This window comes from Mustela nivalis (assembly GCF_964662115.1).
Source record: "Mustela nivalis genome assembly, chromosome: 9".
NCBI lineage: Eukaryota > Metazoa > Chordata > Mammalia > Carnivora > Mustelidae > Mustela > Mustela nivalis.
In genome coordinates this window covers 22,690,155-22,718,076 of record NC_139028.1, presented here as the reverse complement: position 1 = coordinate 22,718,076, position 27,922 = coordinate 22,690,155, and the positions used below count along the sequence as shown (strand labels likewise).

The following is a 27,922-nucleotide window of genomic DNA, read 5'->3' as shown; positions in this document are numbered from 1 at the left end:
TACTCTCATGATTCATAAGAAAAATAATTATATATACACACACATATACCAAATAAAATTTCTGGGGTGGCTGGCTGGCTGGCTCAGTCAGGAAAGCACGCAACCCTTGATCTCCAGGCTGTGACTTAGAGCCCCATGTTGGGTGTAGAGATTACTACAAAAAATATGAATTTTAATTTGGAGAGAGACTAAAAGAGCAACAAATGTGGTAACATGTTAATAATACGTGGCACTAAATAAAGGGTATAAAAGAAAAAAAATAAAAGGTATAAGAGGATTCTATGCTATTTGGGGCACCTGGCTTAGTGGGTTAAAGCCTCTGCCTTCGGCTCACATCATGATTCCAGGATCCTGGGATCAAGCCCCTCACTGGGCTCTCTGTTCCTTGGGGAGCCTGCTCCCCCCCGCACCTGCCTCTCTGCGTACTTGTGATCTCTGTCTGCCAAAAAAAAATAAATAAAATATATTTTTTAAAAAAGAGGATTCTCTGCTATTTGCAAATTTCTCAATGTTTGACATCATTTCAAAATAGAATTAAATGTATACATATGGAAACTAAAACAAGGAAATAAAAATGTTTGCATGACCATAAAGAATAAGATGCACATGCAAATATTCCCCAAACCAACGTCTTATACAGAGACTATCTTCTGGCCACGATCAAGTCACAATCTCAACTGAAGAGAGATTTGAAGAAATGTAGCAACAGCCTGCTTTTCAGAGTTTTCTTTATAAGGTCTCAGCCTTGAAGACTTTTTGCAAAAGTAAAACCACCACCACCCAAGGAACAGTCAGCGGTCCTGTGATACCATCCTATGGGGACAGATGTATCTATGCTTGCGAACATAGCATGATAGAGTTATTGGCCCGTGTCGCCGCACTCCCTGCTACAGTGAGCTTCCTCCAAAGTGTCCCCTGCCTGGCTGAGCAGCACCCTTTGTGTCGCTGAGAGCCACCTGTCTTGGTTAGACGGCTCTGGGCTAAGATTCTCACCGGACATCCTACCATTAGCGGCGCACGGGGTCTGGGGGCCTAAATGCCTGTCCACAAGAGCATTTGTGTGTCATGGTGAATGCCAGAAGTGGACCAGAATTGAAAGAATCTGCTGCTGAAGAAGACAGCGATGATGAGGTTGACCCTGTTGCTAAGCTTAGGTTTGTGCCTAGTGATAAATGAGCACTGGAGACAATGCTCCCGCAATGCGAATGCCAGGCTTCGCGTCCTGACCCCGAGGACAAAGACGGAGAAGAACACAGGAACAAGGGTGGGGGGCATCTCTCCATTTTATACCTGGGAAGAAGGGTTAAGAAGGCCAAGCCACATGGAAGAGACTAGAAGGAATGCTTTCTCAGTCTGCGAGCAGCCAGTACAACATGGTTGAAGTCCAGACAGAAGGTTCAAGAAGAGAGTATGAAGATGAGATGGAGGCAGACACCACACCCAACAGCTGCTGGACAGTTGCGGGTACAGGTGATGATCACTGGGCATGCTCGATGCGGCCGTGGGATCTGCTCATAACTAGGAAGGAACGTGATGCCTCTTCTCCTGTGGCGTGGGTGTTGATGAAAGTCTCGCTCCTTCTCCAGAATTTACCTGAACCGATTCTTGAGGTAGACAGTCCTGAGACAAAAAGCTGCCACCAGCAGAAGAAACTAGGACCTTTATTAACAAAAGGGAATTAAGTTAACCAAGAAGGTACTTGTAGCTTATCACCTAACCCCAAGCTCTCTGTGTATAGGTCCCCTCTGAGCAGCCCCATAGTTCCTGCCCTCTACTCCCTGTACTTTCCATGACCTGGCAGGTGGATGTGGTGAGAAGCACAGGTGCTTGAAGGCCTAGGTAGACCGGATGGGAAGGAGGAAGGCTGCTCCCAAGATACAGGCTTTCAGAGCCCAAGGATCCCTTTCCCCTTAAGATCCTGGCCTCTGCTCATTCTTCACAGGGGTAAGGGTCTTTTTTACTAATCTGGGACCCAGATTACTTCATTCAGGCATCATCAGGGAGTCTCTTGGGAAGCATCCCAGCCACATCAAATACCTCTAACGCAGATGTTTCTGACGAGCTCTTACTTCTTTCACCATGTTTCACCAGTCAATACCTCTTAGGACATATCCTTTAATTTCTAACCTCTTAGGTCAGTGTCCATAACAACAAGTGAAATTTCAATGAAGTCCTCAAAGTATTTCAGTGATAATTGTTTTATCTTTGTAATAGTTTAACAAATCTAGGTCTTCTTTAAAAAAAAAAAAAAATAGTAATGGAGGTGCCTGGGTGGCTCAGTGGGGTTGGACCTTTGCCTTCAGCTCAGGTCATGATCTCGGGGTCCTGGGATTAAGCCCCACATCGGGCTCTCTGCACAGTGGGGGGCCTGCTTCTCCCCCACACCCCACCTCTGCCTGCCTCTCTGCCTACTTGTGATCTCTGTCCAATAAATAAAGAAAAATCTTTAAAAAAATGTATAGAGTTACCAAATCACCATGTTGTACACAATGTAACATTGTCTTGCAATGTTATTTGATCAGCTAGGATCAAATAAAAAATTTTAAAATAAAATTCTGAGGCACCTGACTGGCTCAGTGGGTTAAGCATCTGCCTTTGGCTCGGGTTATGACAGGGTTCTGGAATTAGAGGCCCTCATCAGGCTCCCTGCTCAGGGAGGAGCCTGCTTCTCCCTCTGCCCCTACCCCTGCTTGTGCTTTCTCACTCTCACTCTCCCTCAAATAAATAAATAAATAAACTCTTAAAAAATATATATATATTTCTGAGGGAAAATTTTTTTTAAACATTAAAAGAGTAAAACAAGAAACACCAAGTGGACCTGGATATTGCTTTAAGAGATGGTGAAAATTGCAATATAAATGATAAAGATTAGTATGATGAAAAAATACTTTAAACATTTTCTGGGATAAAATATTTATCATATGTAATGGCTATATAATGTCTGAACATGATAAAAGTTTATGATCCAGTTCTGAATCAAAGCACATTTTTTAAAAGATTTTATTTATTTATTGACAGACAGAGATCACAAGTAGGCAGAGAGGCAGGCAGAGAGACGGGGGAAGCAGGCTCCCTGCTGAGCAGAGAGCCTGATGCAGGGCTCGATTCCAGGACCCTGGGATCATGACCTGAGCCAATGGTAGAGGCTTTAACCCACTGAGCCATCCAGATGCCCCAAAGCACATTTTTTTAAAAGATTTTTTTATTTGAGAAAGAGTGCACCCACACACACAAGTGGGGGAAGAGGCAGAGAGAGAGAGAGACAGACAGACAGAGAAGCAGATTCCCCACTGCGCACACAGCTCCATGTGGGGCTCGATCTAAGGACCCTGAGATCATAACCTGAGCCAAAACCGAGAGTCACATGCTTAACCGACTGAGCCACCCAGAACCCCCTCAAAACACTGGTTTAAAAACATTAGGAATAATTTCAGTTAGGAGAAAAGTTTCTCTAAATTGGAATGAAATTTTTAAATATCTAAGAACGAGAATACTTCCAGAAAGCTTGATTAATTCAGCATAACTAGCAACAGAATATGCACAGTGAGAAAAACTTTTATCATAACAACACAATTAGGGATTTTGCCAAAATTAAGGCAAGAAATATTAATTTAATGTAATCAAACACATAATAATTTATGAGTTGTATATGACTGTATTATTCTATCCAAACATTGTTGGCCCATCATGAGAATACCCAGGCATGTGCAATAATAATTAAGTTAATTTATGGGACGCCGGGCTGGCTCAGTCAGTGGAGTATGTGACTCTTGATCTCGGGGTTGTAAGTTCGAGCTCGGCATTGGGTGTAGAGATTACTTAAACATAAAATCTTTCAAAATTAAGTTAATTTTCCTTGAGCATTTTGTTGACTTAAAGTCATACAAAAACCATCGCCTTACATATATTTTTTAAAGATTTTATTTATTCAACACACAGAGAGAGGGAACACAAGTAGGCAGAAAGGCAGGCAGAGAGAGGGAGAGACAGGCTCCCCCTCGAGCAGAGAGCCCGATGTAGGGCTCGATCCCAGGACCCTGAGATCATGACCTGAGCTGAAGGCAGAGGCTTAACCCACTGAGCCACCCAGGTGCCCCTATTTTTTTTTTTTATGGTGTTGTTACAAAGTGTATTTGTCAAGGTAAGGGGTTAAAGCATATTTAACTGTCAGCTTTCAAATAACTCACATATTTCAATATAGGATACATGAGCCCTCACTTGTGCTCTGACCTGGCCCCACAAATACTGGGGTTAGGACCCTTCTTCCACCTCTCTGTATAGGTAACTATTTTTACTGGTTTTGGTCCTTTTAATGTTTCTATTTGAAAGTAAGAGGGGCGCCTGGGTGGCTCAGTGGGTTAAGCTGCTGCCTTCGGCTTGGGTCATGGTCTCAGGGTCCTGGGATCGAGTCCCGCATGGGGCTCTCTGCTCAGCAGGGAGCCTGCTTCCTCCTCTCTCTCTCTCTCTCTCTGCCTGTCTCTCTGCCTACTTGTGATCTCTCTCTGTCAAATAAATAAATAAAATCTTTAAAAATAAATAAATAAAATAAAATAAAATGATGTTCTGGCCATCACTCTATTATCAGAGAGCTTAACCGACTGAGTAACCCAGGTGCCCCCACAGTTACCTATTATTATCATGAAAATGAAGCTGGGAGGGGGTGCCGTGGCTCTCTCGTTAAGCATTAAGCGTCTGGCTCAGGTCATGATCCCAGGGTTCTGGGATCAAGCCCCACATCAAGCTCTCTGCTCAGCGGGGAGCCTGCTTCTCCCTCTCTCTCTGCTTGTGTTCCCTCTCTGGCTGTGTCTTTCTCTGTCAAATAAATAAATAAAATCTTTAAAAAAAAAAAAAAAAGAAAGAAAGAAAGAAAAGAAAAGAAAACAAAGCTAGGTTTCCACTCTTCCAGGCAGCTGTCTGGGACCACGTCAAGCTGGGTTCAGTAACTGGTATATGTGCATATTTGCACCCTCGTATTTGACACTTGTATTCTAATTGTTTTCTCACTCCAAGTTCCGCAAGAACACCGACCTTGTCTCAGTTACCATCCTGCTTCCAGCTCCACCTTAGTACCTGCTACCCAACATCCAAGCTCAGAACGATGAGACAGAAGAGGGAACCACCACCATGCCCTTGTCCTTCACATCACACCCTCTCTGTCCACATGTCGTCTCTATTTCTTTCCACTACTGTTATCACTCAGGATGAATTGGAATGTGGCCCAAGAGTCTGGCTTCTCCAACTCAACAGTCCTGCTTCTCAGTCCCCCATCCTCCCACCCACTCATAAAATGAGGGAGCAATTCAAACTAGGGCCACCAGGGGGCACTGTCAGGCAAAGAAGAAATAGAGAAACGGTCTAATCCTGGGTTCCAATGGCATCACATCATCTGCCATTGCTCAAGAACCTTCAGTGGCTCCCGACTGCCTGTCTTAAGAGCCAGTTCCTCCCCTATGACCTAACTCCAGCTCATTCGCTCAGGCTGTCACATGCACGCACCCTCTACCCTGCTGAATTTCTAGTTAGCCACATAACACTCTCTATTGAGTGCCTCTTTCTTCAGCTTCATCCCTCTCTGTTTGCATAAGGCTGGTGCCACAGGTGGACTTGTGGCTAGAGCTGTCCTCAAGGCACTCCAAACACACACACAGTGGAAGCGAAAGCAGTGGGCTTGCTGTGCCAGTGTGCTCGCAAGCCACGTTGCCTAGCCTACCCTCCAGCCAGATGGCTCCTCGAAAACCCTTTATACAGAAATCCTGCCATTGTTGTTGTAAATGCCTCTTTCTTCAGCTTCATCCCTCTCTCTTTGCTCCTGCTGCTTGCCCTGCCTGGAATGATGGATCCTCACTGCTCCCTCTCGAAACCCGCCTTTTCACAAAAGCCTCCCCACTTGCAGAAAGACTTTCCTAGCTAGTGCAGGCAGAGGTCCCTGTGGATGCTCCGGTTACTGATTCCCTCTTGCGTTTCCTGTTTATAAGACGTGATTCAGTGCTCGTCTATCCCCTACTTTCATTTCCGTTATATGTTTACTCGGCTCAGCTGTGAATTGTTACAGGTACATGCACTGGGTTTCAGACTTAGAGCTATCTTACTTCAAAGTTCAGTTCCTCGAGGTGATCAGAAAGTTCTGGAACTGGGCAGTCATGATGGTTGCACACTGTGAATGGACTTAATGCCACTGAGTCGCCACTTAAAATGGTCAAGAGAGTGCATTTTATGGTGTGTGTATTTTACCACAGCAAATATTTATGGGGGGCACCTGCGTGCTTCTGTTGGGCAACGAACTGATTTTGGCTCAGGTTGTGACGTCAGGGCTGTGAGACTGAGTCCCACGTCAGGCTCCACGCTCAGCGCAGTCTACTTGGGATTCTCTCGCTCCCTCTCCCTCTGCCCCTTCCTCCACTCTCCCCCCCGCAACAATAAATAATAAGTCAAATTTTTTTTAAAGGGGGAAATATGGAGTTTCATCCCTCACAGGCTGTATGACTTTAGACCACGTCACTCTTTTTTTTTTAATTTTATTTATTTTTAAAATATTTCATTTATTTATGTGTCAGACAGAGATCACAAGTAGGCAGAGAGGCAGGCAGAGAGAGAGGAGGAAGCAGGCTCAATCCCAGGACCCTAAGATCATGACCTAAGCTGAAGGCAGAGGCTTTAATCCACTGAGTCACCCAGGCGCCCCGACCATATCACTCTTTGTTCTTCAGTTTCTTCATTTGGGGGGCAAAGATCCAGATAAATATTGGTGATGAAAAGGATCCGGATGTGAAAAGTCTAAGTTGTAAAGGCCTGTACCGATGGCAGATCTGTCCCCTCTGAACAGTCCTTGGTTCAGTCACTTGCCCAAGATTAGCTAGTGAAGTGGCTGGGCTGTCTGGAAGCCAGCGCTGTCACGGAGTTGGGGGGGTGTGGGGGGGTGTTGCAGTCGGGGTTGCAGTCAACTGTCTGAGAGCAGAGCCCAACAAGCGCTGTGAGTGCACCAGGGAGGTGAAGGGAAAGTACCCAGTGTGGTCTTTTTCCTGACTCCAAATTCCATATTGTTGCCACCGGAAGCCCCCTCTACAGGGATGTGGTACAGGGAGGCCCGAGCAGGCCCCAGGCTTGCCTCCCTTCTCTTTCCTCCTCCCTCCCTTCCTCCAGGGTGAGCTATAGCAACGACAGGTCCTCCGTGTGGAAAGGAAAACGCAGAAATGCAGAAGTGGCCGTCAGGGAAGAGAGGGCCAGGAGCCCCTAGGTGGTGAGCCTGGGTTCCTCTTAGGCCTATCTGCAGTGGACGAGCTGGCCTTTCCTCAGGGACAACTCCAAGTCAGACTTAAACAGCTCTCTGGGGACATTCTGGGTGGTGGTATTTTGGGGAGCGGATGTGAACTTCCCCGAGGGGGAGTGGTGTGGGCTCTGGCATCCTGCTCCTGTGCCCTCTCCCCCACCCCACCAACGTGCTCCCTTCTCCAAATTTAGGGTCAGAGGAGGAAGTGGCCGGGCCCTCCGAAGCCAGAGAACTGAGATCCAGGATTGGGGGGCGGGGGGGGGTGCATTAGGCTAACAGAAGCCCCCTCTCCTGTCCACAGGCTGAAATCCTGGCTGGAAGGTCCTACTCTGCGCCCAGGAAGCGGCCCCCAGGGACTCCCAGTGCAGCCCCGGCTCTCCCCCAACACCAGCCCCCCCATTTTCCTTCCCCCTCCTGCTTTTCAGAAGGGGGGGCCAGTGGACTGAATCGCGGCTGCCTGCCGGCTGCGCTGGGAAAGGGCTGGAGACAGATCCCGGGCTTCCGGAGAGCCCCAGGGCCCCGCGGAGCCCCTCCCCGGCCCGCGGCAGACGCCTGAGCATTTAAGGTAATGTTTGGGTTGGTGCGAGCGGCGCCGGATGCCCCGCCCCCCGCGTCCCCAGCTGGGCGAGACCCGGCGATCAGGGCTCCTGGGACTCCCGGCGGAATCCCCCCTAGGCTGAGGTCTGGGTGCTGGAGGACTGCCAACGTGGAGAGGCGCCTGGGGTCGGAGGGGACAAGAAGGACAGTCCTTCCTCATTCTGAGGCCTTAGCAGGGTTGGGAACTAGGATGTAAGGGTGGTACTCTCCCTCTGGCTTAAGGGTCCCTAGTGCCCAGGAAGAGTCCCTACGCATCCACATCCTCTTCCTCCTTCTCTCCCCCCACCCCCGGGCAGAGAAGGGGCTGAGAAGAGAGGCCATTAGCTCCCAGGGGAGTCGCTGGAATGCTGGGAGCCTGGGAACAGGCCCGGCTGTCCCTGGGAAAGCCAGACTGTGGGAATCCCACCCACAGCCCCCTCCCCAGGCCGGACCACCGGATGCCAGAGACCCAGCTCCCCCCAGGGGGCTTTGTGACAGTGGAACCACCCTCCTACCCCCACTGGACCCCCGAGTTCAGTAGGCCAGCTGTGACGAGGAGTCCCCTCCCCCGCCCCAGGCTGGCCGTCTGACTCCAACATAATTCTTGCCATTGTGCCACTCACCCCCTCCCCGCCCCCCTTCTCTGGACCCCTGTACAATGGGCCCTTTGCCGCCTCCAGTACTTAGGGTGGAGATGAACTCACTCAAGGTTTTTCCAAGTTTAAAAATAGCCCCTCCTACCCCCCCACCCTCAAGTCCCCCTCCTCTTCCCCTGTGTTTCTGGGGCGCACCTCAGTCCATGCTGCACCTCCTTCCTCCTGCCCTGGGTCAGGTGCAAAGGGCATGGGTGAGACAGCGTCCGGCCAGGATAGGGGCTGCTTCCCCCCATTCAATCTCTTCTCCCACATCTTCCAACCCAGCCCCCCGGTATCCGGTTTCCTGGCCTGATGATGTTCTCGACAACAATTGCCCCCCACCCTCCCCCCACCCTGTTTTCCACAGCTCCTCCCAAGTCAGACCCCCATTTTGGAAAACTTCTCTCCCCTCTCCTCCAAAGACTCAACCTGGTCTCTATTTTCTGGCCAGGCTAGGGGGTTCCCCAGCCTCCTTAATTGCCAAGGTTGCTGGGCCTCCCCCCTCCACCCTCTGTTCCTTCCTCACTGCAGCTGCAACGTCTTTATTAGCTTCCTTCCTCCGCCCAGCTCAGCATGCCTTTCTCGTACCTTCCTCCTGGTCAAGCCTCTGGGCCAGAGGGGTGGGTGGAGGCCACCGTGCCCACTATGCTGGAGCTGAGAGAGGACCTGAGGGAGGACTCCTAGGTTAGAACCTGGCCCCAGTGGCTCCTGGGGCCAGGCCCACCCTTTTCTTTTTACCTCGCCCTCCACGGTGGCTGGGGCTGCTCTCTTCCCACTTTTCCTCACACCCAAATGAAAGCCCATCACCCGGAAGACCAAAACCATGGCCACCAGCCCACCCAGCCTGTTTCTCTGCCTGTGATCAGACCTATGCCAGAGACGCGACACAGAGGACATGCCACACAGGGGTCCCCTTATCTCTGTGTACAATGGGTCTACCACGGGGGTGGAGGAAAGCAGCCTTCCTACCCCTTCTTTCTGGAGAGAAACAAAGAATTAGGACTCTGGTCCAGGGTCTCTCCTTCTCATCTTGGCCTACATCCGGGCAACACTGCTTCCAACCCAGCCCAGGTGCCAGAGTCTCTGCTGCAGGGAGGCCCATCTCTACCCCCAGACCCACCCCCCTTCGGCTGGGTCACAGTCCTGTTCCTGAAAGTTCTTCCTCTGCTGCTTTTCTCTTCTGGGTTACTGCTGCCACCCTGTCTTCTGGTATCTTCAAGGAGCCAGCGGGCTGATACTCTCCACCAGCTTCTGTTCCCTCTACCCCTTCTCCTGTCCTTCTCCACTGCCCTTTCCTCCTTCTTCCAGACCCCTCTGCATCCTCTCCAAAGTCCTGATCTCTCTTTGGTTTGGAACCCCCAAAGTGCTCCCCTCAGGAAGCTGTCCTCCCAAGCTGCCTGTCCCCAGACCTCCACTGCCCACTCCCCAGGCTCCCAGCTTCCTGAAAGGACAGTCCTCGGGCTTGCTTGGTGGAGCCACACTGGAAGAGGATGTCACCCCGGGCTCTAACCTCATTTCCCTTTCCCCGCAGAGACAGCTCCTCCGCCCCCACCTGGCTGAAGACGAATTCTGAACTGACTGTCTGTCCTTGGTGGCTCGCTGGCTTTGTTTCCAGGCGGAGAGGAGAATGATTAGTTAATGGTGTTAAGTGAAGGGAAGGGAGTGGGGGCAGGGAAGCAGAGCTCCATGCCCAGCTCTGGCTGGCCAGGGCAAACAGCATCCTTCAGCCATTCCCACTCCTGCCCCTGTAGACAAACAAACTCCTCCATTCCACTCTGGGCCCTGGGCCAGTCCATACGTTCACTCTGGGGATTGGGGAGCCATGGTCCTCTCCCCACAGGCTCCGGGCTCCAGGTCCCTGCCCTGGCTGGCTTGGCATTACCTTTGGCTGGAGACGGACGGAGAGAGAGGAGGGGGTTCAGAAAAATCGAGGCTGATGTGGTTTGCCAGTCATCTCTGCGTCATCAAAATACCACCCCGAGCCTTCTCTCAAGTCACCTGCCCGTCTCAGGCGTTTGCTGCCTCACGCTGCTCCTCCCCCACCCCGCAGAAAGGCTGCCCTGCCAGGCTGCAGGCCTCCACCCCAAATCCAGACCTCTATTTGACCCTCCTGCTGAAGGAGTCGTAGCAGATGTGATGCTGGGGTCTCTGAAAGGCAAGAGCCCATCCCACTCCCCAGGGCCTTAGTTCAAGAGGCCAGAAGACCCAGGTTTGGGAAGAGGGGGAGCTTGCTGTGCAGAGCCGTGCCTGCAACCAGCTCCAATCCCCCCTCCCTGCTTCCACCCCCAGCTGCTGAGCCACCATCACCCATGGGGGGGACACGGGGTGTGCAGGGAGCCCTGCTGCAGGGAGTCCTCTCAACCATCTGGACAGCAACAGGTTTTCAGGGGCCAAGCCAGAGACCTCACACCCGTTTACCCTTCCTTCCTCCTCTTTTCTTCATTCAGGTGAGGGGAGACTGAGTCCCCCTAGGATCATGGAGTGAAGAGGGCAAAAACAGGATTTCCAAGGTCTGGACGTGGAAAAGTGTGAAAACCCTGGGCCTGTGAATTCAACCCCTTCACTCTCCAGCTACTCGGGACTTGGAGCTGGGGTTTGCGGGAGCAGCCCGTAAGGCACCACCTGCACTCCCCACGACAGGTACCTCTGGGTCTGTGGCACCCGGCCCCGGGGTTCTTCCCTTAAAGCTGCCGGCACTGCGAGGCTGGGGGTGTGTGAGGCTTGGGGACAGTGCCAGGCCGGCGGCAGCCGCAGTGGTGCAATCGTTCTGGGAAGCGACCGAGGCCGTCCAGTTTCTCTGTGGCAGGGGTCCGGCGGGGCGGCGGCGGGAAGAGGAGGACCCGGTCTGCTGCTTCTCCGCCCCGCGGCCCGCTAGGGCCACACAGGCTGCCAGGGACTGCGCGGGGGTGAGCACCGCTGGTTCTGACCTGGCGTGACTCTGGGCATCCTAGCCAGCCTCTCCTCGCCGCCGCCTCGGCCAGCCGGCCCGGCCTCGAGACACCTGTCACTGCCCCCTCTGCCGACCCAAGCCCGGGGTGGGCGGGAGCGGGGGGCGCGGGAGCTGGGCAGCCGGCCCGGCCTAGCAGGGGCCGAGCGGCCGGGCGCAGCTCCGGGCCCGCCCCCACGGAGCGGCGGCGGGGGCGGGGGGCTGCGCGGGGCGGGGCGGGCCGGGCCCCCTCCCCCGCCCCCCTGACGTCAGCCCCCGGCCGCCGGCGGCTCGCTCAGTAGGCGCTCGCCCTCTGGCCGGGAAGCATGGGACCGTCCGGGCTGGTCTGCGCCCTTCTGCTCGCTGCCTGCTGCTGCAGTCGCCGCGCCGCGGGTGAGTGGCTTCGGAGGTGGGGCCCGCGCCCCGAACGGCCCGGGCCAGGCAGTGGGGGGTCTTCCGCGGGGCGTGCCGGGCGGCGGAGCTGGCAGCGCGGTGCGGGGCTCTGCGCTCCGGCGCGCGCTTCTCGCCGGCGCCCGGGTGCCTTGCGCGCGTGCAACTCTTCTTTGCAGCCAGTTCGCAGCCTGGATTCTGGAGTATCCCGGGAGGACGACCGGGAAGGCGGGGAGGAGGCTGCCGCCCGGAGCGGGAAGGGGTGGGGCCGAGCTTCTCGGTGGGCTGGGGAGACCTCTGCCTCAGGTGCCGGCTCTGGGGGCCGCGCGGCTGAAGCGGCCGCGGCGGCGCAGCTGGAGTGCATCTCCAAATCCCGAATTCTGCGCCCGCCTGTTGCTGTAAAAAGGCAGCTTTTTAGCGGGAGGGGGTGCGCGGACGCCTCCTCTCCCGCCTGGGCTTGGAGCCAGGTTGGAGGTGAGCGAGGGAGGGGAGGGACGGCGGCTCCCACCGGAGCAGGGCGTTGGCAGGAGCTGGGGGACGGCGTGGGTCGCCTCGTGCCTACCCGGGTGACGGATCAAAGGAGCCAGAAACGAGGGATTGATGGTGCCCTGAGTGGAAGTGCCCCAGATCCGTTACGTCTCCGGGAATGGGAGCACATTCAGGTGGGAAGAGCGCCCCTGCACCTCGGAGTTTCTTTCTGGAACTGCCTGGGAGCCCTGCGCTCCCGGGTGCACACTGCCCTTGTATGGCCTGCGGCGGTGTCGCGCCTTTCTCTTGGCTTCTTTTCCCTGGTCCCAGCCGCTGTCCGGCTGGGGAAGGGGAGGGCTAGGCAGTACCCAGCTCCCTGGCCTCATGCCCAGTGCCTACAGTGTCCCTGGGGTCCCTCCTCCCCCGGCTGCTGGCTCCCAAGCTGTGTTTCTGGGGAAAGGGCTAAACTGGGCTCCCCCGCAGCAGCAGATCTAGCCCCACCCCGCCCTGCTCCTTTAGCTCTGGGGAAACGGAGTCAGGGATCCGAGGCCTCTGCTCCTGGTTGCAGACCACTCCATCTGCCCTCCCTGTGCCCGAGCCAGTCCAGGGCAACAGCTAGGGCACCCCAGAGGCCGGCCAGATGGTAGTGAGTGACATCATCTCCTCACAGGGCAGGCAGCACGCGGCACCATTGACGTCACTCTTGCCCATTGCCTGGCCCTTGGCCTGACCCCTGGGGGAGATTCTGATCCCTCCATGCTCACAATACTCCCAGGATGGGGTCCTCTGAGTTTGTGGGATGTTCATAGAGGTACTGCTTAGGGAGAATGTGATGGGAGCTTCTGGCCAGGGTTAGCCCACTGGGTCTTGCAGGAAATTTGGGGAGGGCTCTTTGGGGGGCAGAGTGGCGATGTCTTCCCCTCGGCATGGGGACACAAAGGGGCCTGTGTGGCGCAGGCTGGCACATGCCTTGCATTCCCATACTCTGAGCTCACTGGAAGAGGTGGGGGCCTGGAAGGAAAGGGGCCTTCCTCTTGGCCCAGAGCCTGGGTTGCCCCTCTGTCAGCCTCATCTGGAAGATGCTTGGTGCTCAGGGTTTCAGCTGCAATGACCAGAGGCAGTGACCTTCAGCTCCCCGGAACGGGCTGCTTGGGGCAGCAGGTAGAGAGAGGGATTGAAGGTTAGGAAGCCAGAGCCCCCTCCGGACCCTTCCAAGCGGCAGGGGGAACAGCTGCAAAGCAGAGGGTGTGAGGGGAGGCCATGGAGAGCAGCTGGAGTTGACCCAGGGCTGGGATGGCCCCTCCTCCACCCCCAGGTGTGCCGGGAGAGGCGGAGCCCCCTGTCCCCGAGCAGGTGGAGGCGGAAGTGGGCGGCACGGCGCTTCTGACGTGCGGCCCCTCCCATTCCCAGAGCAACTTCAGCCACGTGGACTGGTTTTCTGTGAGTGCGGGGCTTTGGGCCCTGGAGAGCTGTTGGGGTGGCGGGAGGCCGTACCCCTCCTGCAGGGGACCCTCACGTCCCCTCGCACACCGGCCCTCAGGTGCACAAGGAGAAGCCGACGCTCATCTTCCGCGTGCGCAAGGGCCAGGGCCAGAGTGAACCTGGCGAGTACCAGCAGCGGCTCAGCCTGCAGGACAGAGGGACCGCGCTGGTCCTGAGCCATGTCACCCCCCAAGATGAGCGTATCTTCCTGTGCCAGGTCAAGCGCCCTCAGTCCCAGGAGCACCGCATCCAACTCCGGGTCTACAGTGAGTGCCTCGCCGGGCTTCGTGGGGCGTGAGGGTGGCCCGCGATGGAGGTTCCGGCCCCTCATTTCCTTCTCTTGTAGAAGCCCCGGAGGAGCCGACTATCCAGGTGAATCCCTTGGGCATCTCGGTGAGCAGTAAGGAGCCTGAGGAGGTGAGATTGGCCAGGTGGGAAGCAGGAGCCTGGGGGCGGGGGTTTTTTGGGGGGGCCTTTGCCGCAGGGAGACTCATACCCTGTCCTCCTCAGGTGGCCACCTGTGTGGGGAAAAATGGGTACCCCCTTCCTCAAGTCATCTGGTATAAGAATGGCCACTCCCTGAAGGAGGAGAAGGACCGTGAGTCGCCCTCTGAGCCCTCGGAAGCCATGCTGATGGCACCACACAGGGCCCGCCCCCGTCCTTGGGCTTTGTTTGCTTCAATTCACAAGTGATGTCTGAAAATCTTTTCATGAGATTTTAAACTGCACATTAGATCTGGAAGGAAAATTGCCTTCCTGCCCCCGGTCCCCTCCCAGAAGTCATCTCTGCTGTCAGTGTTTGTTCTTTCCAGTCAGTTTCGGGGTACTTACTCATACACAGAAATATATCTTGGGCACACGAAGGCTTTATTGTTTTATCAGCTGAAGCAGTGGTTCTCGACCAGGGACATAGCTGCTCCCCCTTGGGGATGCTCAGCCACGTCTGGGGATATTTTTGGTTGTCGTGAATGGAGAGGGGCTACAGGCACCTAGTGGGCGGAGGTAGAGGGGAGCTGCTGCTAAACACCCCAGAGTACTCGGGACAGCCCCCGACCCCCACCTAAGGTTGCACTGAGGTTGAGCGGCCCTGACCTCAGTGGCTCAGTGTGGCATATGTCACCACACGGTAATTTTTCTTTGGACCGTCAGTCCTGGAAGTCTTTCCAGCACAGCCTGTGTGGCTGATGGTTCTCTGCCCCCGGTCCAGGATCGCCTACCATGGGGATGGTGGAGGGGAGTCCCCGGCTGGTGGACATCTGGAGTGTGGCACCCCCTCCCTGTGTGTGCACGGGTGTCGGGGGCATAGCTAGATGCCGAGATACACAGAACCACTGAGCTGAAGGGTCGCGGGGTGGGCAGGGGTCCCTCTCCAGGTGCCCCCTCAGAGAACCCCAGGGGACCCTGGGCCGGAGGCAAGGCGGAGGCTGAGCTCTTCTCCCCCTTCTCCCCCTTCTCTGTCCCACCAGGGGTTTATATTCAGTCGTCCCAGATCGTGGAGTCGAGTGGTCTGTACACCTTGGTGAGCGTTCTGAAGGCGCAGCTGGTGACAGCAGACAAGGACGCCCTGTTTTACTGTGAGCTCAGCTACCGGCTGCCCAGCGGCAACCACATGAAGGAGTCTCGGGAAGTCAGCGTTCAGGTTTTCTGTGAGTCCCAGCGCGGCCCTGGGCTGAGGCTGGTGGCAGCCCCAGCCAGCTCCCCAGAGTGGGGACGGCTCTGGGGCTGAGGGCCACCCCCTGTGCTTCTCAGACCCGGCGGAGAAGGTGTGGCTGGAGGTGGAGCCCGTGGGAGCGCTGAAGGAAGGGGACCGCGTGGAAATCAGGTGTCTGGCAGACGGCAACCCCCCGCCCCACTTCACCATCAGCAAGCAGGTGCGGAGGGCGCCTTGCTAGGGTCGTGGGGGCCGCGGGAGTGGCTGGAGGCGCACTTGGCTCACCTCTCTCCTCTTCCCCAGAACCTCAGCACCAAGGAGGTGGAGGAGATGACGCCCGAAGACAACGGGGTCCTGGTCTTGGAGTCTGCCCAGAAGGAGCACAGTGGCCTCTATCAGTGTCAGGGCCTGGACTTGGAAACCATGGCATCACTGCTGAGCGACCAACAGGAGCTGCTGGTGAACTGTGAGGGGCCAGGGGCCCGGGATGGGGGGACCAGGCGGGGGCAAGAGGGAATTCGGCCCACCCCACCCAGGCTGAGAGTATTGCTCTGTCCCCAGATGTGTCTGCTGTGCGGGTGAGCCCTGCAGCCCCGGAGAGCCAGGAGGGCGGCAGCCTCGTCCTCAGCTGTGAGGCGGAGAGCAACCAAGCCGTGCAGTTCCAGTGGCTGAGAGAAAAGGTACCCAGAGGATCTGGGACTACGGGCTGCATGGGGCTGGGAGCAAGGCCCTGACCCATCTGTGCCCCCAGACAGGCCAGGTGCTGACGGAGGGGCCTCTGCTCCAGTTACACAACCTGAAACGTGAGGCAGGGGGAGGCTACCGCTGCATGGCATCCGTGCCCAGCGTCCCCGGCCTGAACCGCACGCAGCTGGTCCACGTGGCCATTTTTGGTGAGAAGCCCTCGGGGCAGAGATCAGGCCACCCCGTGGAGCTCCCTAGGACTGGGTGGTTTCAAGCTCCTTGGAGGACGGAAACCCTCTTCCTGCTGCCCTGGCGTGCTCCGGCGGGGACGGGGAGGCAGGCTGGCAGAGTTCGCTGCCACACCCGTAGCGCTCTCTCCCTAAGGGTCCCCATGGATGACACAGAAGGAGAGGAGGATGTGGGTGCAGGAGAATGCAGTGTTGAATCTGTCTTGCGAAGCCTCGGGACATCCCCGGCCCACCATCTCCTGGAGCGTCGAGGGCATGGTGAGCAGGCCCACCGCCCCTGCCGAGGCTCTGCTGCGGGACACGGGCACCCTCCCCGCGCCCCCCTCCCTGAGCGGCGTCCCCATCCTGTAGGCACAGGAACAAGACCAAGAGCCACAGAGCGTCCTGAGCGTCCTGAGTGTCCTTGTGACCCCAGAGCTGTTGAGGACAGGTGCTGAGTGTGTGGCCTCCAACTCCCTGGGCAGAAACACCACCACCATTTTCCTGGAGCTGGGTAAGGGCCTCGTCCTGCGGCATGGCAGGCATGGGCACGAGCGTGTGCTTTTCCTAACCACCCCCCAATCCCTTTCACCACTCACCAGACTCCAGCAGAAGCACTGGCTTCAGCACGTCCACTGTCAGCCCCTCTGTCCGAGCCAACGGCACCTCCACAGGTAAGCAGTCCTGGCGCAAGAGTAGGGTGATGGCCGGGCAGTCGCCTCCTGCCCTGACCCTTCCCCCGGGAACCCTGTTTAGAAAGGTGAGCAGGGGCCCATCTTCCATCAGTCCTGGGCTGTGGCCAGGTAGGGTGGAGGGGTGGGGTGGGGTGGGGTGGGGCATGGTGGCGTCAGGGCTGCCTGGGGCTGGGAGTGACCCGGAGCATCTTTGTGGGACAGAGAAGAAGCTGCCGGAGCCTGAAAGCAAGGGCGTGGCCATCGTGGCCGTGACCGTGTGCGTCCTGGTCCTGGCTGTGCTGGGTGCTGTCCTCTATTTCTTCTACAAGAAGGGCAAGCTGCCTTGCGGGCGGTCAGGCAAGCAGGAGATGTAAGCCGGGTACCCAGCGCCCTGCGCCCCCACCCAATCGCGCGCTTCCCAGCTTGTTGCCTGGGCAGGGACAATCCCTGCCCACCCCCTTGCCCCCTCGCCCCTTCAGAGCAGGAGGGGGACACTGGGTGTGAGTGCTCCCCGCTTTCCTGCCCACTGGCCAGCTGCCATCACCCACACTTCCTCTCCATTCATTGCCTGTTCCTCTTCCCTGAGCCAGCCCCAGAGCACCTCATCGCCCAGTCCAGAGTCTTTCTCAATGAGCCTCCCTTTCCTTGCCCGAGATGCCAACTTCTTGCCTCCCTCCCTCCCTCCCAGCACGCTGCCCCCGTCTCGTAAGAGCGAATTTGTAGTTGAAGTTAAGTCAGATAAGCTCCCAGAAGAGATGGGCCTCCTACAGGGCAGCAGCCGTGACCAGAGGGCACCCGGAGACCAGGTAGGAGGCAGCGCCCAAGGCCAGCGCCTGACCCAGCTTCAGGGATCGGGAGCAGCCGGGGCTGATGGCTCTCGTGTCCCCGAACACTAACAGTCTCCCCCCTTCCTCCTCCTCTGTTGGAGACTGGGAGCAGGCCCTTCTTGGCTTCCTAACACTAGTCCCAGATGGTAGGGTGAGGCGAGTGGCCCAGGGACCCCGGAGAAGGGGTAGCTCCCAGGCCCGAGAGCAAATACTTTGTCACCACCTTTCCTGAAGTGCCGTGGCTCAGGTCACCAGGTGCAGTGTGGCCAGTCTGGTTCGGGGGCCTAGGCTCTCCCACCCCGCCCCACCACCCCCTCCCGCTGCTTCCCTCCCACGCCTAGTCCATCAGCTTTGGCTTCAGTCCCTCGTCCCTCCAGCGCTCACCCACCTCAGGCCCCTGTCCCTGTCCCCGCCGCACACACCCCCCTTACCTGTTCTCTACACCCGCTTCTAGGGAGAGAAATACATCGATCTGAGGCACTAGCCCACTCACCCCACTGAGCACCCCTCCCGCCTGGAACGTTTTGTGCCCTCTGCTCACCGTCTCCCTCCCAGCGCTCAGGATGACCACCCAGGCCTCTACAGCGGGCTGTGGAGAAGGCCCCCTGCCCCAGCTGGCCTGCAGGCCCATCGTCGGGGACCAACCTGCCACCAGCTCACTCTGTTGGGTGATGCGCATCCCAGGGAGGGGCCTCGGCATCCTGGGGGCGGGAGAGAGTGTCTCGCAGACCACGTTCTCTCTGTATGTGGATTGTGGACACACATACCTGACTTCTGCCGCAGCCCGATTAGGCAGTCGGTTTGTCTGGTTCCTGCCTCAAAGGCTGGCTTTGTTGGTCAGTTGTGTCACCGAAGTGAGGACTCACGGGGCACAAGCCCCTCTCACGCCGGTTCTAGAGAGTTCCCCAGCTTTTATGACAAGCAGCTGCCTGCATGCTTCAGGTCCTACTGTGACCCACCTTTCTCGGGGCAGAAACTGGGAATGGTGTCATTCCCTAAGAGGTGCTGAGTGTATCTCGTCCCTGCAGAGAGGAAGCTGGGCAGTTCTCCAGAGTTAGGCCATTGAGCCCAACAGCCCCCACCCCCATGTTTGGCTCCTACTGCCCAGGCAGCAGGTCATGTCAGACTGAAAGGTTAGGGGACAGATGAGGTTCAGACTGTCCTTTAGGAGGATTAAGACTATAATTACACTAGCACCAAACTTCTACAAACTGAGCTAAGGGGCTTACGTCCTGGCAAGAAGGGCCCTCACGGGAGAATGGTACTTAGGGATAAGAGGCGGGCTTGGCTGGAGCTTCGGGGTGTGTATGGGTCTATGTGTGCGTGTGTGAGTGTATGTATATGTGGTTTTGTTAGGTTGTCTGTAAATTTGCAAATTTCCTTTATATATATATGTGTGTATATATATATATGAAAAATAAAGCTTAATTGTCCCAGAAACCTCACAGTGATTTTGATTCATCATGTTGCCACTGCAGCCTGGGGCCCTGGGATCTGGCATCCCACCAAAAGGAATACGAAACCCTTTGCATCTGGGAGTGGGGACGAGGGGTTACCTCTGCTTCTGAGCAAACGGCTCGAGCTCCCAGAGGACCACAGCCCTTCTCAGCGGCAGCCAGGCCAAGCTGGCCCTTCACTCTGTCACATGCAGACCTGCCTTGGGGTAGCAGCAGACTCACCGTGAGGATGGGGCTGGCCGAGTCTGTCTGTCGCTCCCCCCCCCGCCCCCCGTGGAAGGGCAAGAACTCCAGTTGGCTACAACAAAAGAAACTTTATTTAAAAATATTTTTTTTTTTTTACAGACATGGGTGCTTGAAAAAGCTCTTTAGTTAACTGTGTATGGAAATGAAAAAAAATTAATAAATAACATTAGTATAACAGACCTCTAAACATTAATACACTGGCAAAACAAAAGGGACTTAAAATCGAAAATGAATCTTAAAGCTCTGCTCTTCTCTGTAAGAATATTTACCTTCTGTTTTTCTTACTCTTTACAGGTGAGAATGATTAAATACTGCTAATATAAATTTTTTTTATATTAATGACACATTTTTTAAAATAGTCCACAAAAATCTCATCTAAGTTTTTGTCTTATTTTTAACACTGATATACAAATTGGGACTCTTTATTCTGGAGAAAGCATCGAGTTCTCCTCAGCCCCACCCAGGCCAAGAATGTCAAAATCCTAAAGAGGGAGGACTTGAAAAAGAATTCTTTCCCCAATTCCTTATTAGTTAAAGGCAGGGAAGAATTGAAAAGGGAAAGGGAGAAGTAAAATACCATGAAGAAAACATTTTTTTCCTTTTTCCTTTGCTGAAACCTACAGTGGCCATGATCCTGAGGCCAGGCTCTGGCAAGTGGGCCTTGCTGCCTTTCCCAGGGGAAAACAGGCCCCCAACGAGGGCACTGGCTGCTTAATGCTTTAAGACTGAAGTCTTCAAATAAAAGAAAAGCCAAGTCTGAAGGGAGAGGCAGGAGGCCTAGGCCAGTTTGGGATCCAGCAGAAAGACAAAGAAACCACCTCCCGTTGTCAGCCGACTCCTTCCTATGCTCTGCCCCACAGCTGGGTCCTTCCCAGGACCCGGAGGCTAGCACACCTGCAGCGTCCACAGCACTCCTGGGAGTCCCAGGACATTCTCTCTCCTCCTCCCGGAGACACAGCATTCAACCTCTAACTACGATTCTGATTGGAGCCAAATGATCCCAGGGTAATGCTTGCTTCTTCCAGCAGAACCACCACACCTGTGTGCCCTCTCCCCAGCCCCACACAGTGTCTCCTCCTCCCTCCTAGACTGTAAGGACTGACACTCAAGGTAGAGGAGCTAAGACTCTGGTATTTCCATATTAAGTCCTAAAATGCAGCCTGGGATACAGTGCTGCCTTAGAAAGGCACAAAATGTTTGGCTTTTTTTTTTTTTCAGTGTGCTAAAAATTGTTCTGTTTTGAATAAAGGAAAAAGATATATAAGGTTAAAAATCCCAAGTCACCACAGCCAGAAAGCACATGTAGGCGGTACCTCTTAGCTGCCGTGCCTCTACCACATGTTTCAGCAGGAGGTCAAGGCCACGACACAGAGACAGGCAGGTCAGGAGGCATCCGCTCTCCCGGGCACTGTGCCTACAGGCTTACCCAGACAGCAGAAGAAAGAAGCCAAGGAAGAGAAAACATGTGGTCTACAGATCCCTTAATAGGTCTCTGCCTCTTCAGTTTCCAGCCATGAGCACGGCCACCCTCATCCACAACAGAGTCAGAGGTAGGTAGGGAGGAGGGAGCGACACACACGGACTTCAGGGCACCAAGTGGGGGCACACAGCTTGGCCTGCACACCATCCTCTCCACCCCACCTCAAACCCCCGGCCCATCCTCCTGGTGGGGCTGAGCAAGAGGCAGGGCCAGGCCTGAGGAGTCACACGGGGCTTGTCCTGAGCACACCCCCGCCCCCCAACCTGGTCTCCCAGTCTGGTGCAGGGGTGGAAGGAGAACTTGTGAGGCAAAAGAGAGGTGCCTCTCTCGTTCCCTGCAGGAAGAAGTCAGGAATACGGAGCCGGGTGATCACAACTCTGCTGATCCGTTTGGCTGCCTAATCAGTAGGAGAGCGGAGTTTGGCTTTCAGCCTTGGCCCTGTACAAAAAGAGGGAGTGGTCCGCCACATTTTTCTCAAGCACGACCCAGGGGAAGGGGCAGGGAGAGCTGCAGACAGCTGCTACTCCGGGTGAACAGCTGGCCCTTCGGAAGGGCTGACCTTCCCATCTGAACGTGAACGAGCCTCCATGCAGCGCTCGCTCTTTCCGTCCCTACCGCCCCACGTCTTCATCGGGGTACTTGTTAGAACCAAAAAACACTGGTACTCCCCTTTGAGACCAACCCAGATTTCCTTGGACAGAGGCACATGGCGTTGCTGTCCCTCTGGTCCTTAATTCTGGAGCCGAACCCAGAGTATCAAATGTAAAGGCTAGCGACCCCACCCTTCGTCACGTGCCTCAATGTGTATCTTTGGATTACTAGGTTACTTCTGTGTATTCTAAATGACTCCAACAGTTTAAAAAAAGTTACAAGTAATTATGAAATGCCTTACTAACATGGGACAGGCCCCAGGATGAGGTAAGTAAGATCAAAACACTTAAGCAAGCAGAAGCAGTTGTGTCAAAATCCAAAAAATTAAAGGCTTTGATAGGAGACCACAAAGCAAGCCGACGGATGGGGAAGACAAGGGTTTCTGGTCTAAAGAGCTCTCAGTCAAAACTCCTCCAAGCTGACATCTACATCTGATTTCTGTCCTGGCAACTGTCCCAGCCACCAGATACTCTTGCTGGCTACAGGAAAGTAGCTTCTGAGGTACCTTGGAAGGCCTGCCTACAGCTACTAGTGCGGAGCTCTCCTCACAAGGCAAAGACCAAATGCAAGGGTGAGGAGGCGGGCAGGGAGGGGCACGGGCCACAGGCCCACAAAACGAATATATTTTCAGCGTTAAAACCTGAGGAGAGCCCAGAAGTCCATGGGTGGCGACAGTGGGATTTGTGATCTGCTCTCTAAGCACGAAAGAAGACTAAAAACCTGAGATTGAATGAAGGTGAAGAAATGTCACCCAAGAACAGACTAGCTCCGGAGCAGGAGAAACTGGTCCTGAAGAGGGAGGTAAGAAATCTTGGATGCCAAGACTGGTAAAGGGAATTAAAACAGGAAATAAAGCAACAAAGATGACAGAAGCCCAAATTAAGCGAAACCTAAGAATTTCCTCCATGTCCAGATACAGTCCTGTGTCCTGCCTTTTCACTCTCAAAAAAGTGGGGGGGAGGGGCAGCAGGACAGCAGTTTTGCTACTAAAATACTTCTAAGGTATTTATCCTGTCTGAAGCCTCTTCTCGGACAGCACACCCCCCACCCCAACTCCCACCCAAGGGGACAGGCTACTGCCGCCCCCCCCCCGCCCCCTGCACCAGGCTGACCAATGAGGGTAGAAAGCCGAGCAACATGCTGGGCTGACTGTATTTTTTCTTGAGAATAGGAGTTAAGAGGTACTGGGAAGCTGTGCACGGTGATCCCAAGAGCCGGGAGGTGGTGTGGACCTGGGCAATGGGGTGTCTAGTCCGGGGCGTGACAAGCAGGAGAAAGGACTAGGTGCAAATTCCGACAGTCCCAGCTCCATGCAAAAACCCGATGCGCTTCCCATGCTGGGGTCTGTGAAATACACTGCATCCAGAGGATTCTCTCCTTTCTTGCCTGGATACCGATTTCTTGCATCTGAAGGATTCCTAAACAGGACAGTCAATGATACAAGACTGTGACCTCCTTTCCCTATGCACTCTTCGCCGTGCACAAATGGCCTGATGCACTTGTAAAGAAAGACCATGACACAGGCTGAGGTTAAAGTGGTGCGAGGACCCCTTCATGCTGATGTGTGCAACCTGATGCAAAGTTCTAGGGTCCTGAGCTTCCTACCCCGGGAGGGAAAGGCTGGCATTTCTGCGAAATGACTGAGTTCCATCTAATTTACTGCCTGGCTTTTGGGAGAGCACATACATCTGTGCAAGACCAGGACCCTGATGTTGGGTCTCCAACACTCCAACCATCATCTCCCACACCTCCAGCCCTTCTAGGACACAGAATTAGCTGCAAAGGTCGTTGAAGGACTGGGGGCCAAGTCCCAAAGAGAATGGGAAATGGTGACGGGTCCCACGAGGGTGACAAGAAAACTTCACAACAAGGGGGATTAGGGACTCCAAGCAGTTCAGTAAAAAGATCAAGGAAGGCACTAGACTGGAGAGGGGACTGTGGGCAAATGCCTTGCTTAAACATTTAACTGCCCTACTCGGCAACTCTGAGCCAATATGCTCCTCAACCCACCACAAAGATTCCACTGAAACGCATCCAAGCCGGTGGGTACCCAGAAGACCGCTGCCGAATCTCCCAGATGTCATCAAGGCTCTGGGAAGACAACCGGGGATTCATGGGAGAGTCCTGAATTGCTTTTACGCAGGACAGTTCTACAAGGAAACCCATGGCTCCATGAAAAGAGCTGTGAATACACACTGCACGCTCTTCCAGGAAGGGCAATCCCAGGGCCAAAGGGAAAGGTGAGCCAGCAAGTACAATATACGGGCATCGGGAAATCTGCACGTGGTGGGAGGGAAGAGCGCGGAGCTGGCACTGCTGGCACCTGGGAGTCACTAATATCTACCAAACGAACAGGCTAACGGGTACACAGCGGGGCCAGTGGTCCAAAGGCCGCTCTTTCCAGGCCAGGGGCCACTGGAGTCAGAGAAGCCAATGGCAGGAAGGCAAAGTCGCAGTTTAGGAAGAAGGTCTGTAACCCTGACTGTCACGACGTGAGGTAGGAAAATATTCTGCATCAACACCTGCACCGACCACCCAAAAAGGGTGCGGATCTTGTTAATGGTGCCTTAAAGGGAACACAGAGCTTGGTCCCTACTCTGCTAGCAAATTTACAAAAACTCATTTGTATGTTTGCTGTGTGGGCCATGGGTTATATTTTACTTTTCTACAGAGAAAATAAATACTTTTAAGTATGAAGAATAGCGACTCCCTTCCAAAAATTTTAATCCACAGAACAGCTAACTGATATAAGGAGCACTCTCCCCCATTCTGGGCCCTGGGGCTGTGTGGGTAAGAGAACAGAAGGGCAGAGTGTGGGGGGGGGGGCTGTGGGGGGCCAGAGGGCAAGGGGAGGAGAATGACCATCCACAGGTACAGAGCACTATTTACATGAACAGGTAAACACTGAGACGAGAAACTGCCCAATCTCTTCATTTCTTCAAGGGAGGTACATCACAGAGCCCACAGGTCTTCCCACTTGAGAACCCTTTACCTGAGCGGAAGGACCCTGGCAGGGGCAGCGGATGACCTACTGCTGAGCAGACCCCAGACGACGACGAGGCAGACTGCGTAGACCAAGCCAGAAAGACAGAGGGAAAGCAGGAGACCGCACTGAAGAGAAGAACCGAATGCATCTGACAAAACCCCTAAGTGCTTTTACCTCATCCTCCTGGGAAGGGACCAGAGAAGGAACCACCCTGAATTCGGAGGGAGAGAGGGGAGGGGTCTGCCCAAACTGGCAGAACTCAGAGTCCACTTCTGAAAGGGCAATTTTAAATTCCGAGCAGAGCACAGAATTAGAAACTGCCATACAACCGGAAGATGAAGAAGGGTTATTTGTGCCTTAGTCCAAGGAAAAGTGAAGAAATTGAAATTCTGGAAGTCCCCTCAAGACAAATGCCCACGTGGAAACTTTCCTGAGGGGACGATGGCGGTCTCAGGCATGGTTGAGGTTTGTCCTCAGAGCACCCAAAGAGAGCAAACCTCCCAGAACGGTCTAACACGTGGGAAGCCCAGGCCCGCAGCGCACAGCCACCCAGCAAGCCAGTCACCGATGCATATGTCTGACCTTGGGGTCTTGACAGCCCGGTCTCAGGACCCACCCCGGGAGGCACGGGGGTACTCAATTAGGAAAAAAGGGACGAACCTGCCCTTGGCCTATATGAGTAAGGAAAGACTCTCCAGAGAAGATGTGGGATACACCGAACAGGCAAGAGATATGCAGAACCAGGGCTCTGTTCTCCTGACACACCTTCAGACTGTGGACGAGGTCTGCAGACAAGGAAAACCTCCAGTGTGGACAGGCAGGGAAAATGCTGCCATCTTCCCTAGTTCTTTGCCTGACTCTTCAGCATCTAAACAAAAAGCAAACTGAGTGTTAACCACAAATCAAACAGGCTCCTTACTCGCTCTTAGAAGGAGACGCTAGGTCACTGCTTCCCAGTGACTGCCACTGTCCTGCTCCCAGGTGAGCCCGGGCAGGGCTGCTGCTCCCGGCCACGCTGAGCAGACACTGGGGGGCCAGAGCCTATCGACAAGAGGTCCAGTACCATCTACCCTGGGAATGTAAATGGCTCTGAGCCAAGAGCATAAAGCCAAAAGGTCTAGGAAGAGCCGAAAGCAAAGAGAAGAATCAGGACGGAATGAGAGAAGAATCCACAGACGGAAACACGGGAAAGAAAATGGACCTCGAGAGATTCATTTCTGTCTGGATCTAAAGACAAAAGCATGATTTAACTTTGAGGAGGGCAGATGTATCAAAGAGTAGGTTTGCTTCTGCTGCACAGGAGGGTACGGCCTGCTAGGGAAGTCAGCAAAGACCGGCCAGAGCACTGGCTGACCGGGGCTCATTTCGCATTACCTTACCGGAACCGATTCACGGCCCCCCACGCTGGACTCCGAATCTTCCTCACAAACCCGCACACACACCAGCTGCTGGGCTTTTCGTCCCATCTCTGACCCCCCCCACCCCCGAAGGTGTTCGTCGCACTTTGGGACCTGTCATTACTATAGAGAATGAGGTCTGTGAAGAGCACAGAGGACCAGTGTGGCGAGAAGAGGGGAAGAGATGCTCCGTTCCCAAAGCCGCGGGCAAAAGAGAAAACCACATCGTTGGTGGTGCCAGGGGAGGACTGGTGCTAATTACCAGCAAAATGCTGTGCTACCAAGGGTGCCATCCCCTCCCCTTCAAGGGCAAGGACAAAAGCCTCTTCTGAAAGTATAACCTGGCTCACGTTCCAAGGGAGGTGCCCACACAAGTTGGAACTGACTCACTGGGAAGAAAAACCAAACTGATGAATCCTATCTATTTTGTGCATCTTCTGCATAACAAGGGCAGGAGCATGAAAAGGAAGCTCCCGAAAGTTTGGTGGCATACAGGCCAGAAAGCCAGACTGCGAACAAATGTTCTTCCCTTCCCAGTAAGGACAAACGCCCGTGACCTACATGAGAACACACACCTGGCAGGAAGGCAACGGACTCCCACAGACTGTCTTCTGGGAGGGCATGGAATGTATCTGAAGGCCTCTATCTCAGATCAGTCATTACGTCATTAGGATAATTAAAACATCTCATTGTCACAGAATCAACGTTCCTATGGAAACAGTGCTTTGGAGTGACCAGTGTTAGCCGCTAGGATCACACAGGACTGTGATGATGCAGCAACAGTACTTTTCCTTGCCCCGTCTATCCACCAAACAAACCAACACCATCACATGTAATCAGGAACATCCTGTAAGCCACTGGGCTTCAGTGAGGCTGGTGAGAGCAAGCCCGCGGCCGACAAACAACAAGGAGGAGGCGGCAGAAACAGGGGAAAGGACAGAGGGAGGGTGTTCTAAAAATACAAGACTCGAGCTGTGCGCACGGTAATCCAAGCCACAGGGGAGCTCGAGGGCACGGTACTACACACCAGGGCGGGGTCTCACACCACAGTAGATGGAGGTCCCTGGACCATTCCTTCCTACGTCTCTTGTGCTAACTCCCTGCCCGGGATTAACACACACCGCAGGCTCATTTTATAATCACAGGACACACGCCACCACAGACACACACACACACGCACAAGCACTCCTTAACCCAGGGAAGTCTGAAGTCCCCCATGAAGATTTACACCACAATACTTCTCCCACCACTTTCTGGACTGTTCCCCCGGGGTAGGCTACCATTTAATAAAAATCCACACTCTAACTGGGGACTGAAGGACACCTTCAAATCCACTCTCAAAGCAAAGTAAAACACACTAGCTGCTCCACGTTCATTCCACGGTTTTGAAATCTTGGAACCACAGATGTGGAATCCCAGAGAGGGCCAGACTTCACTGTGAAGTCTCCCGAGGAACCTCTGCCCTCTGAGGGGCCGCCCAGGGGACAGCACCCGGCTCACTGGTCCTGATGCCACAGCGGGGAGGGCTCTGCTAGGTGGCGACGTGGGCAGGAGACGAGATAGAAACAAATTCCCGGAGGATGTTCTTGGCCATTTCGATGTTGTTGTGGGCAATGACCAGGGCCTTCTGAATGTCCTGGTAGGAGTAGCCCTGGCTCATGAGGCTCTCGATCTCACTGGAGAGCTGCGGCGAGGAGGCGGCGGCGGTGGCGGCGGCACCCGGCTGACAGCTGCCTGCTTTCCGTTCTGAGTTGATTCGCCGAGGGAATGGCTTGGGAGGCCTTTCAGGAACTTGGGAACCCTCGGTGAAGTCTAGATGAAATCAAACAGAAAAGAGGTGCAAATCTGGGGGGGAGCCGCCCTTTAAGGGCAGTAAGAACAGTGTCCTAGGACCGAGA

At 54.6% G+C, this 27,922-nt stretch overlaps 2 protein-coding genes across 5 annotated transcripts in view; one reads left to right on the top strand and one right to left on the bottom strand.

Annotated features, from left to right (window-relative positions):
• MCAM (melanoma cell adhesion molecule) overlaps positions 1–19,247 on the top strand; it is a 29,046-nt gene extending 9,799 nt beyond the window's left edge. Inside the window, exons 1-20 of one of the 3 annotated variants that reach the window (XM_082683591.1) lie at positions 7,193–7,237; positions 7,569–7,832; positions 10,529–10,633; positions 10,926–11,118; positions 11,704–11,797; positions 13,578–13,702; positions 13,803–14,010; positions 14,091–14,161; positions 14,255–14,342; positions 15,211–15,390; positions 15,494–15,615; positions 15,699–15,861; positions 15,957–16,075; positions 16,147–16,288; positions 16,464–16,585; positions 16,679–16,820; positions 16,909–16,980; positions 17,203–17,350; positions 17,669–17,786; positions 18,262–19,247. In XM_082683591.1, coding sequence (XP_082539717.1) covers positions 11,731–11,797; positions 13,578–13,702; positions 13,803–14,010; positions 14,091–14,161; positions 14,255–14,342; positions 15,211–15,390; positions 15,494–15,615; positions 15,699–15,861; positions 15,957–16,075; positions 16,147–16,288; positions 16,464–16,585; positions 16,679–16,820; positions 16,909–16,980; positions 17,203–17,350; positions 17,669–17,786; positions 18,262–18,291 — 1,917 coding nt within the window. In that variant the 5' untranslated portion in view covers positions 7,193–7,237; positions 7,569–7,832; positions 10,529–10,633; positions 10,926–11,118; positions 11,704–11,730 and the 3' untranslated portion in view covers positions 18,292–19,247. Of the gene's footprint in view, positions 1–7,192; positions 7,238–7,568; positions 7,833–10,528; positions 10,634–10,925; positions 11,119–11,666; positions 11,798–13,577; positions 13,703–13,802; positions 14,011–14,090; positions 14,162–14,254; positions 14,343–15,210; positions 15,391–15,493; positions 15,616–15,698; positions 15,862–15,956; positions 16,076–16,146; positions 16,289–16,463; positions 16,586–16,678; positions 16,821–16,908; positions 16,981–17,202; positions 17,351–17,668; positions 17,787–18,261 lie in introns of those variants that run through there. The other 2 variants (XM_082683592.1, XM_082683593.1) reach the window with 2 other exon arrangements.
• A 316-nt stretch (positions 19,248–19,563) lies between these two features.
• CBL (Cbl proto-oncogene) overlaps positions 19,564–27,922 on the bottom strand; it is an 82,587-nt gene continuing 74,228 nt past the window's right edge. For both annotated transcript variants that reach the window (XM_082683575.1, XM_082683576.1), the window contains one exon: positions 19,564–27,836. In XM_082683575.1, coding sequence (XP_082539701.1) covers positions 27,556–27,836 — 281 coding nt within the window. In that variant the 3' untranslated portion in view covers positions 19,564–27,555. The remainder of the gene's footprint in view (positions 27,837–27,922) is intronic.